This window comes from Aethalodelphis obliquidens, unplaced genomic scaffold (genome assembly GCF_003676395.1).
Source record: "Aethalodelphis obliquidens isolate GAN/ISIS:26980383/991018 unplaced genomic scaffold, ASM367639v1 scaffold81, whole genome shotgun sequence".
Lineage (NCBI taxonomy): Eukaryota > Metazoa > Chordata > Mammalia > Artiodactyla > Delphinidae > Aethalodelphis > Aethalodelphis obliquidens.
In genome coordinates, this window is record NW_020838025.1 from 5,278,079 (window position 1) to 5,290,462 (window position 12,384).

A 12,384-nucleotide genomic window follows, 5' to 3' on the forward strand; every position below is an offset into this window, starting at 1 on the left:
TAATGATACTAATAGTGGTTTCCTAAGCTGAGGATTCAAAGGAAGCCATTGTTATTCAAAAGCAAGGTGTGTTTGAAAGGAGCAAGCTCTCTCCTTTTCACGTGGATCCAGAAAGGTCTATAGTGTGTGGGGTTGACATTGCCCTTTGGTTTGGGAGAGACAACCTAGTTACAAGGCTTGGAACAAAGGGCTGACGTTCAGCTTCTGCTATCAAAGTTCGTTGTCCTTGATAAATACAGAAAGATCTCTGATACAGTTCATAAAACAAGAATTGTGACACCAAAGGAATATGCTTATCTTTAAAAGAAAAATGTAAGGAACTCTCAAAAAAGAGTTTATGGAGTGGCACAGGGTCTTTAAGGCACCAGAAGTGACTTAAGATGTGGTCTGGAGGGAGGCAGGCAAAGCTAGATGTCCCACCCATCTTTTTTTTTTTTTTTTTTTTTTCTTTTTGGTTACACCGCGAGGCATGTGGGATCTTAGTTCCCCGACCAGGGATCGAACCCATGCCCCCTGCGGTGGAAGCGCAGAGTCGTAACCACTGGACCACCAGGGAAGTCCCCCATCCATCTTTCTACAGACACATCGGAAACTCTGGGTAGAAGCTGATGTCATGCTCGTTTCTCTGAGATTAAGTTGTAATAACACACCCTGGAAGTTGTATATGACCAAAAGTCCAATCGCGTCTCCTCCCTCAGAAACCTTTATGCCTCCGCATCTGGGTTTCTCCATAATCTGGCCTTATTTCCTGCTGCCCTGTCCTCCAGCTACACAGTTGGTGTCTTGCATGGTAGAACATAAACTTCTTGAGGGTTTATGTATTACCTATGTGGACCTCACAGTGTCTTACCCTTTGTAAGAGCTCGGCAATGTGATGTTTATGAGTTTGGTTTCAAGGGCCCTGTCTTTGGCTGAGGACAGGTGGAGGCATCCTCATTATGTCAATTATATGAGCTGGGAGAGTGTGGGAGGGCAGACGGGCAGGAGCGCAAGGTCCGGCTTTGGGAGAGGAGTTTGCACTGTGGTATCGCAGTGCTTGAATGGCAGTGAGCACAGGGCATTGGAGAACATAGCCTCCTTGGACCGTGGGGAGGAATGCTGGGGCTTGTCCATCCCTGGTAAGGCAGAAAATCCTTAAGAGGGTGTTTGCACCTAGGGGCAGCTGGTCAGCTAAGTCATGGACTTATGTTCAGAGAGTCCCCTGCAAAATCCCCAACGTGGCCCAACTTGGATGGAGGGTAAGTGGGCAAGCCTGACCTTGGCTGAAAACAAACAATGTGTCAACCTCGTATAAGCAGGTCCTAGGGCAAGAAGAGCCAGCATCGTTTAACTGTTGTGTTGTTACTGGTGATGATGACATTGATAACGCTAACAATGAAAGAGATAATTGTTTTCCTTCTTTTAGTCACATAGAAAAAATCACCACATGGCAAGACCCTAGGAAGGCGATGAATCAGCCCCTGAATCATATGAACCTCCACCCAGCTGCCACTTCCACACCAGCGCCCCAGAGGTCCATGGCCGTGTCTCAGCCGAATCTCGGTAAGCTTTGACCGGAGCTGGATAAACAAGCATTCGACCGAGGGCCTCGAGAGCTCAGAAGCAGCTCTGGTTGCCTCAGTGCCTACTCACACGCCCAGGTAGTATCTTCTCCTCCCTCTTGGCTGCATTACCCTTTCACTGCCCTTGCCTTCTTTTCTTGGCCTCTTGGCTACACAGTTCATGACACTGCTACCAGGGTTTACACTACAGCTCCAGCATCCCCTCCAGTTGTATTTAGTGAAGTTCTTTGAAAACTCACTTAGGCGTCCTGTCTTCATCCAGACCAAGGCAAGAAGGGCCCCTTTCTGTGAATTTGGTCCCTGAAGACTGCCAGAGTGTACAGTTCTGGCCTCAAATCTCTTTGCTCAGCCCCGCCCCCCAACAATGTGTGATTAACACCAGACTAGGTGTTTTCTTGCCTTATCTCATTCAATCCTCGCAAAAACCGTACAAGAAGTGACAGTATTCCCATTTTATAGATGCAGAAACTTTCCCAAGTCCGAGCTTGTGGGCTAGTAGAGCCAGAGTTGGAACTGAGGTTGGGGAATGCATTCAACCCTTACATAATCTGCGGGTGGCTTCTCCCCACACCTGCCCTAGGATAGGACGGCTCACATTTCACTTCATTTTGAATAAGTGTGATTTTAAACTTGAGATTCGTTTCTGCTAATTGCCTTTACTTCAGAAGAAATACAATTCTGCCCACTGGAGAGAATCAGATGTGAATGAATTCACTCCTGCAGCAGAACCAGTCAGCTTTTGTTAGTCATCCTCTCCCACCCCCAAAGGCTAAAAATAAGAGGGCCAATTTTGAAGTTTTTAAAAAGATGGTGCTGTTTTCAGGTAATGTTTCCATTTAAGATCAGATATCCAGATACTGCTTTATACACAGAACAGAATTTTAGAGAATGAAAAGAATCTCCTGTTGGATTTTCAGGAATGAACAGGATAAAAATGGAAGCAGTTTCCTGGACACCCTTCCTTTATAACTGTGGCTTAGCCATGGTGAGTATGGACTCAAGGAGACCTGAGTCAGTATATTCAAGTAAATATATTGTCCCTTCTTCCAGGAAGTCTGGATCTACCATTTTAAAGCTTGCAGATGTAAAATATATACAAAAAGCAAACGACTCAGAACAACCTCTGTTGTGTTTCGTATCTAAAGGGTAGATCAAGGAAAATGGTGCCACTGCTTCTACGAGCAGTGAGTCACTTGTCCCCAGTACATAAGAGGTCAAGTAGAAAGCAGATGCGAGTGTAGCAAGGAAACCACAAATCAGGTAGCATTAGACTAGTTTCTTTAGCCATTTAATTTTTATTAATTTATTTAATTTTTAGGTAGCATTAGACTAGGGTTTCTTTAGCCATTTAATTTTTATTAAAAGTTCTAAAAGCTGATTATTAAATTATTAATGTTAACTTTATAATCTATCATAATTGGAAAGGATCTTTCATGGACCTGGTTAAAAAAATTCAAACACGTTTTTCAAAGGGGTGTTCAAAAAGTAAGTCTTCCTCTGATACCCATGCCTCAGTCCCTTGTATGTTGCCTGGAGTCAATCAGTGTTTCCAGTTATGTGTATGTTTCTTCACATAAATTGCTAGCACGTTATACCCACTGTTCTGCACCTTGCCTTTTTTTGTTTTTTGCTCATAATATATTTATTTATTTATTAACATCTTTATTGGAGTATAATTGCTTTACAATGTTGTGTTAGTTTCTGCTGTATAACAAAGTGAATCAGTTATATGTATACATATATCCCCATATGCCCTCCCTCTTGTGTCTCCCTCCCATCCTGCACCTTGCTTTTTTTCTACTTCTATATCCGTATACGCAAAGCGGCCTCATTTTTTTTTTTAAATTGCCGAGTAGTCCAACATGTTGATATGCTATAATTGTTTAACTAGCCTCCATCTGATGGGTATTTGGGTTTAGTGTGTTGTTAGTGCACCCAGTATTGGAGTGAAGATCCTTGTTTGTGCTGTTTCATGTACTTTCCTTAATTTTACAAAATTGCACAACGATTAGGAAGTGGACTAAATTAGAAGGACTTCGAATGCTAAAAGCTTAATACTGAAGGCACATGTGAGTCTACCCTCCCCCCATCCCCCCACGCACTAAAAGCCCAATTGCTGGTAAAGTTTATCTAAAGAAATTGTAATCTGAATGTCTGAAACAAGTTTACCTGTGGCTGAATAAAATACCTTTTTCCAGATTTCTAATAAATCGGGGCAGTAAATTTCTCAAGACACACATTCTGGGGTTTTTCCAATAATATTTGAATATTTGCCCATTACAAAATGCGTTGCTAGCCTCTCGAGAATCACAGATGTGTCCCAAGTTTGGAAATATAATGGGGAATGCAAAGTAAGCTCCAAAGACTGGGGGTAATTTAGAGAGTCACAATATGGTCCTAATAATAAATGATTTACTCAGAGTATTTTATTTAAAGCTATAGCTCTGCCTGTAGTTTATACTCTTTATTATCAACCTTTAAAAATAGAAAGAGCAGATCTTTCTACTTTTTTTTTTTTGAGGTTTAGTATGTGGTATTTTATTTTCATTATTTTAGAAATAATAGGTGTACATCTGTGTTTACATATATTATACCTACGTCATACATTAGCATATATATGTAAACATATAAAGTCAATATTTGGAATATGATTCAAAACTTCTATGTCGGTTTTACATCAACTGCATTTTTTTTTCTTTTTACCTTTTAACCAGAGAAGATCCTTCTCCTCCTCCTACTTCTTCTTAACTCTAGAATTTTGGTCTTTTCAATGGCATACATCTGACAAATAAGTGAACTTAGGTGATGTGTCCCCTTCACTGATAGATATTTATGTACAAGTGAAAATGATGTCAAAATGCAATGAACATTACTGTCAGGTGATAGAATTAGTAATAAGCTAATTTTATGTATTTCTGGAACTATGATATAATCCGTGACATAGCAAAACACATTCAGCAATAAATCTCCTTATATTGTGATTCCGTGTTTTTCTATGTGTTAGTGATGGACTTGGGAGTCGGACTGTCAGACTTTGAATCTCAGCTCTGCCTATTGGTGACTCTGTTAAGTCACTTAATTGTGCCTCAGTTTCTCCATATGTAAAATGAGGATTATATTTATAGTGTGAGGAGGTTGTATGAGTTTATAAGTAAAGTGCATAGATCCATGCCTGGCACGTAATGAAATGTTATGTCATCATTGTTCTTTGTGGAAAGAAAAGTTTTATTTAACTATAGAATGTTAGATTTGAAGACAATTTCATTGTTCATCTTAAAAGCTCTCATAAAAAGAATTTATTTTAGGCTGGTTAGTGTGCAAAGAGCTTTAAATTAGGAACTCTGTATTTTTTACTTTCAGTGAGGATAGCGCCCTCTGGTGGAAATGTTTCAGTCCTCCCAGTCCCCCCCCCCAACCCCCGAGAAACTTATTGTCAGTGGATATCTTATTTTTTCAGTAGCTCTATTCCTGAAATGTGGGTTGTAAGGCAACCCATATTTTAATTGGGAGAGAAGAGATCCATCACTCAAAGGCATCCTGGAGTGAGTGACTTTGTGAAAGTCATTCTGTGAGTGACTTCGTGAGCATACTTTGGTCAGGCTGCCTCAGAGTCCAGTGAAAAGGCATCTATCTCTTGGTAGGATGGCAGGTTGGCTGTGTATCTAAACTCACTCGCTTTTCAAATGCTGACGTAAAACGAAACAGACTCTCAAGGGGTATTTCAAATAGCTCTCTCCAGCTTGGTCTAATTTTTAAATTTATTTTATTATTATTTTTTTTTTTTTGCGGTACGCGGGCCTCTCACTGCTGTGGCCTCTCCCGTTGCGGAGCACAGGCTCCGGACGCGCAGGCTCAGCGGCCATGGCTCTCGGGCCCAGCCTCTCCGCGGCATGTGGGATCTTCCCGGACCGGGGCACGAACCCGTGTCCCCCGCACCGGCAGGCAGACTCCCAACCACCGCGCCACCAGGGAAGCCCCCAGCTTGGTCTAATTTTTAACTGAAATTTTTGTTTTTGTATTTACCCAATCGGGTTGTCTGTCAGGTTTTATCCAATTTGATTCTGTTTGAGCAGATTGGTCCCCTTTGCGTCTGAGTCCCCGGAGATACCCAGTGAATGGAAGAAGAAAGGAAGGTTTTGGAGAACTTTAGATAGCGAAGAGGAGAGATTACCACTGGGTGGAGGCCGTATCACTTGGGGGCTGACAACTTGTTTGAAATCCTCACTGTTATGTAACACAGTGAAGGGGGAAAACTACTATAAGTGTGAAAGTTGATTTTTTTGCATGACACAAACCAGGTGGGATCTCATATCTTTTAAGTGGGTTGTTGGTATGATTAATTACTTTTAATAGCCACTAAATTTTATTGAAGGAGGGGAAAAAATGAAACAAACAGGAAAAAAAAAAAAAGGACTCTACACAGCCCGTATTATAATACATAAAACAATGGGCTCGGGGCAAATGGAACCTGCTAAGGAAACCAGTTTGGTTGTTAGGGCGGTAATGTGGGTGGTGTGGTGGGCAGGGACCTCTTTGTATAGTGGTTAATGGGAAGACCTGGAGTCAGAACTGAGTTTCTCTTGGGTTAGACATTTACTAGTTTCGTTTGTTATCTAACCTGGGTCTCATTTTCCTTATCTGTAATATGGTGATAATGATAGTCTCTTCCCCATAAAAGTTTTGAGTACTTAGGTATTCCATGCCTTGGTAGCTGGCATAGAGAAAGCTCCCCAAGAAATATATTGTTGTAACTATTATTATGAGCTAGTAGCCTGTTTTTTTCCTCACTTTTCTGGCCTGTGTAGCCAGAGGAAGAGCCTGTGGTGTGTGCGATAGAAAGCCATCCTCTTCCTTCTCCCTCAGGAAAAGCCAACCTCAGTTCCTGCAGCTTTGATCTTTTGGACACTTTTGCTTACACGTTGCGAAACTAATCTTGAACCCCAGGCAGCGACTGTGAGAAACACGCTCGAGCCCGGGCTCGTTCATGAGCAGATGAGCAGAGGCAGTTTGGGAAGGGCAGGTTCACTTCGAGCCCCACATAAAGAACCTTCTCCTTCTGCAAGTGTGATGGTGTCAAGGTCTTCCTATCTCTCAGCACACGAGGACTGAACTCGTACAGTAACTTAAAATCTCCCCATATTTTAAAATGTCTTTGCAGAGAGAAAGTGACAGGCAGTTTTGCCTTTTTGGTGATAACCCTAGTGATCGTCAACCATGGTGTGCTGGCCTCCTGTCACACATTAATGGACCTCCTTGTTGGAATGAGACCCTGACCTGGGATGCCAGTATCCTTCCAGACAGGACAGGAAAAATAAAGACTGTATAACAACTTCACCAGACTGCCAGCCCTAGCCAGTTGAGAAACCGCTGGTAAAGTGCAGTCAGAGTGTATTTTTAATGCTATAGGAATCTTTTAAATATCACACACTCCCCCTTTGAAGACGCGCCATCCACCAGGCCAGAGTTTGTCCTCCAGGTCTATCTTGATCTGTATTTCAAATTGTAAACACGTGTGGTTTTCTTGCTTTTTTTTTTTTTTTTGCAGGGTATGCTTTTCAAGACAAGATGGAAAATCTAGTCTCTGCTCAGTTTGCAAAGTTGGCTCCTTTGTCCCTCTAGGAAGTGTACAAAGGCACTTGAAGACATTTTATCAAAAGCAAATAAAATAGCTAAGGGACACCGCAGCCTAGTGTTGCTGAAAGCATGTAGAGAGGTATCCTGAAAGTGTGCTGAAAGTTACATTTATACGTAGGCTATCTTATTTTTGTCTTTTTCCGGCAGTTTTCTTCTAATCAAATTTATGTAGTGAGTTTATGGCAGACACATCTGGCTACTGTGATTTTTCCAGCTCTGATGTTCTCACTACTTTTTGAACTTTGCGGTTTCCGCAGCATGAATTAGCCTAACGCACACAAGCACATACACACACAAACCCAAAGACAACTGAAAAACCTCCACCCTTAAGGGGGAGGGTGGTGGTGATGGGGTGCTGGTAAGAGTGCTGTGGTGGGAAGTGGGTCTTTACGGAAGGGAAGGAAGACTGGTGGGCACAGGGAAAGGGGAAGGGGTTCTGGTTACAATGTTTTTTCGTTTTTTCTTGATTAAAAAAAGAGAGAGCAGTTTTCTAAATGCTGTAGAAAATCAATATTATTTTCTTAGAGAGATTTGGAGGAATCCATCAATTGTCAGAATTTAGTCTGTCGGCATTATTGAAGACCACTCTTCAGCATTTCCTAAAGGAGATTCGTTACAGTTCCTACCTTTTAAGGCTTTTAAAGATTATGTGAAATGGGGGCCAAACACAAATAATTAAGTCAACTGATTCAATTCTTCTTGTGCAATAAAGTGGTACGTAATAGTCGATAAAGAAACGAAACTTGGGCTTCCCTGGTGGCGCAGTGGTTGAGAGTCCACCTGCCGATGCAGGGGACATGGGTTCATGCCCTGGTCCAGGAACATCCCACATGCCGCAGAGCGGCTGGGCCCGTGAGCCATGGCCGCTGGGCCTGCACATCTGGAGCCTGTGCTCCGCAACGGGAGAGGCCACAACAGTGAGAGGCCCGCGTACCGCAAAAAAAAAAAAAAAAGAAAAAAAGAAACCAACCTTGTGTTTTCTTGAATCTCTCATCTATATCAGTATTCGTTCATCTGCATATGCATTAAGATTATGTGATGAAGACTTATAGATTTTATTACACAAAATTTAGAAATTTAGGTAGCAAATCTCTTTGATAAGAAGTCTTAAGAGCCATGAAAAATGTTTGATGCCAAAATTTTCCGAAGAAAATATCCCCCAAGGTACAATTCCCAAGTAGTTGCTAGATGAACACTTTGGAAAACTGTACACAAAGATGCTTCCCCCCCCATTAAATGCCTGCAATATGAAAATAAATATATTTGTAACTAAGAGTAGCTATAGGACTATATGGCACATGGAAAACTTTATTATATCAGTCTGATTTGATAAAGCAGGCAAAATTGTTTATACTAGGATTATAATTTTGTTTTTTAAAAAAGACTTTGTTTAGATTTTCTTTTCCCACAAAGACGATGCTCTCCACCTGTGTATTTCTAGCCCATGGCCAAGTGCAGTATGCATCACAGGTGCACCACTTAGTAGAATAAATGTATTGAGTAAATCAATTATGTATTTTTAGATGTTCATAGTGATTATAGTAAGGCTTTTGAATTGGGGGTGGTCCCCTTAATTTTCTCTGTAATATGGTGATATTCGTTTTATAATAGCCAAAAGAAAAAAAAAAGGAGAGCCATTTGGTTGGTGTCTTGAGCTTTTTATGGTGGGAGAGGAGGATGGGGTGTAGGGAAGAAGTCTCTAGGCCCAGTGTGCAATAGAGACAGAACCATGAATCGTCAAGCTTCTGCAGCCGAGTCTACCTGTGGCAAACAAGTCATTCCCTGGTCTCTAAGATCTGTGTTTCTTCAAGTGGAGGCCCAGGTCTAGCATGGGTCGGATTCCTTGGGCCATTTGTTACACATACATCTTCAGAGTCCTGTAGGAGCCTGATTGCTGCCCAAAGAACAGTCATGTGCAGCTGCTGGGAGAAATACTGCCTGGACCCCACCCCTGCGAAATCCTGTCTCAGACCATGTAGGGTGGAGTCTAGGAATGGGTGCTGTTTTCAAGTGCTCAGATACCTCTGGTCACCAGCCAAGTGCAGGAACAGCCATGGAACTCTGTGCCTTAGCACAGAGATTGGAAACTGCCGTCAGAACAACTGGCAAAAACGCACTCAGAGATCCAGTCTTTAACTTGAGTTACCTGAAAAGAACGCCGAGTGTGCTCACCAACTTCTTTTTTTTTAATTGAGGTGTAGTTGATGTATAATATTGTCTAAGTTTCAGGTGTACAACACAGTTACTCACAATTTTTAAAGATTATACTCCATTTATAGTTATTTTAAAATATTGGCTCTGTTCCCTGTGTTGTACAGTACATCTTTGTTGCTTATATATTGTATACATAGTCGTTTGTACCTTTTAATCCCCTACCCCTATCTTGCCCGTACCCGCTTCCCTCTCCCCACTGTTTGTTCTCTGTATCTGTGAGTCCTGTTTCTGTTTTGTTATATACATTGATTTGTTTTATTTTGTAGATTCCATGTATAAGTGATAACATATAATGTTTATCTTTCTCTGTCTGACTTATTTCACCAACTTTTAACTGTGATTTTTGCCTGAAATAGACGTTTATGGTGACATTGGCATTTGTCACTTTGGCACTTGGTGTCAGTGCACACATGAGCTTTGCGTATGTGAATGCTGAAGCTGCTTTCCAGAGAGTTCTGACCCCAGTCATACCAAGTAAACTTCAAAAACCGGGGGAGACGTTGCAGTTTGGCAACTAGATTATTGAAGTGTATTGTCTAAATTCATAGGGTCAGTGTATAAGCCCATCTTGAACTTTGCTAGCTGAGAGCTGACCAAAGAGTCAGGCCTCTGCAAGCTTAAAGCCCTGAAAAATTCTGGAGGGCACCCCATACCCCAAAGAAGCACAGAGTCTCTTAGGAAAGAGGTAAAGGCCAGGTCAAGCTTTTCCTCAGTCGCTTCTTTGTGGGCACGACCTTCATTTACTTATTTATTTTTAATGGAGTCTAATCTCTTCACTAAGCTGCGAGCCTCTGTTTCAAGAGTTTTAAAAATAATTGGGACAGTTTTAGTACTATCTGCTGGCTGACTTCCAGTAGTCTGTCCCCAGGAACTTCCTTGCTGTGGAGAATGTTGCCCAGTTACAGTTTTAGGCAGAGGGATTCTGGGATGGCTTGTCCTTCGGCCACTTGTTCCAAATTGATAAGTGTTGAGTGACATTTGGACACTTTTCTTTGATCTCCTTTTTGGGGCCCCTGGTGATGTTGTCCCCACCTGATCATCACCTCCTCCACCCTGTATCAACTGCAAGATTGATTTCTTCTTCCTTTCTGGAAGTCTAAATTTATTCCTGGGGTGTTTTGCAGTTGCTGGTGGTCAGGAACAGCTGTTCTGCCACGCTTGACTCTGGATAATTCTCTGTGTTGAAGTCAGCAAAATAATACCATAAGAGAAGCTGGGAAAACAAAAGCCGTCATGGTCTTTTCTCATTACGTGCACTGAAGAGAGGAAGATCAGCCATCTCCCTGGTTTAAAAAAAAATAACAAAATGCAGGAAAAATTAAGATTCGAAAACATATTTGAGGCAGCAAGATTCAAGAATGTTATTTTCGGGGCTTCCCTGGTGGCGCAGTGGTTGAGAGTCCGCCTGCCAATGCAGGGGACGCGGGTTCGTGCCCCGGTCTGGGAAGATCCCACATGCCACGGAGCGGCTGGGCCCGTGAGCCGTGGCCACTGGGCCTGCGCGTCCGGAGCCTGTGCTCCGCAACGGGAGAGACCACAACACTGAAAGGCCCGCGTACCGAAAAAAAAAAAAAAAAAAAAAGATGTTATTTTCCTCCCGTGTTATATAATTACTACTTGGTCACTGTAGACAATACTGATCAGCAAAAAATGAGAAAATAAAAAACACTGTAATCTGACCATTCAAAATCACACTAACATTGTCTCGTATTTGTCTTTTTTCAATACAAATGTAAACAAAAGAGGTTGGAGAATCCTCTACGTTCTTTTCTGTAGCCTGCTTTTTTCACTTAATGTATCATGAGCATCTTTCTGTTTCAGTAGATATTTTCTGATTAGCTGTTTTTATTGGAAAAGTAACACAAACATGGTGAAATATTCAAACCGTCCTAAAGTGCATTCAAGAGAAGTAAGTCTCCTTCACACCAGGACCCCCCGCCCTTCTCTTCTCCCCAAGGAAACCACTACTCCCAGCTTCCTCAGTACAGCCTTCCCTCTTCCCCCGGTAACCACGGGGGATTGGTTCCAGGACCCCCACTGTACCAAAATCTGAGGATGCTTAAGTCCCTTGCATAAAATGGCACAGTGTAGTCCGCCGTCCGTATCCGTGGTTCCGCATCTGCAGATTCAGTTTCTATCCACAGTTGGTTGCATCCGTGGGTGCGGAACCCGCAGATACAGAGGGCCATCTGTATTCCAGAAATACTCTACATACATACGTGTGGTTGGATGTCTGTGCCTTTTTAGAACTTAACATATCTTAGAGAGCTTCCTAAATTAGCACTTAGAGATGTATTTATTCTTTTTTAGCAGTAAATAATATTCCATTCTACTGATGAACCATAATTATTCAACCGGTCCCCTAGGCTGGATATTTAGGTTCTTTGCTGATTGTTTGCTATTTTTAAAAAATGCCACAATGTGTGTCCCTGTATGTAAATCCTTGTGCCGTATGCTGTTTATGTATAGGATAATTTTGCAGAGGTGGAATTCCTGGGTCAAAGTTATGTGCATTTAAAGTTGTAATAGATGTTCCACTTCCCTCCAAAAATGTTACACCAATTTACACTCCTGCCAACAGTGTATGAAAGTGTTTCTTTCTCCCTGGCCAATATTATTCTTACTCTGGCCAATAATGTTCATTATCAAACATTTTAGTCTTTATAATTCTGATAGGTACAAACTAGATTCTCATTGTTTAGTTTGTACATGTATTTAAGTTATGAATGGACTTGGGCATATTTCTCTCTATACGCCATTACATCATGTTAATGACTGTACAATATGCCGTTGTGTGACTCTACCATAATTTATTTAACCAGTTCTTTTATTGAGGGACGTATAGATTAGTTCTATTTTTTATTATTATAAATGATATTGCAGTAAATATTCTTGTACATAAATTTTTGTGCCTTCCTTAATTTCCTCATTTTTTCCAGTTTCTTTGGAAAGTTAATTTGTTAGGAAAGTATGA

At 41.6% G+C, this 12,384-nt stretch overlaps 1 protein-coding gene across 2 annotated transcripts in view; it reads left to right on the forward strand.

Moving 5' to 3' along the window:
- WWTR1 (WW domain containing transcription regulator 1) overlaps window positions 1-12,384 on the forward strand; it is a 132,625-nt gene that overhangs the window by 77,837 nt on the left and 42,404 nt on the right. For both annotated transcript variants that reach the window (XM_027092857.1, XM_027092858.1), the window contains exon 3: window positions 1,406-1,542. In XM_027092857.1, the coding sequence (XP_026948658.1) occupies window positions 1,406-1,542 (137 nt within the window). The remainder of the gene's footprint in view (window positions 1-1,405; window positions 1,543-12,384) is intronic.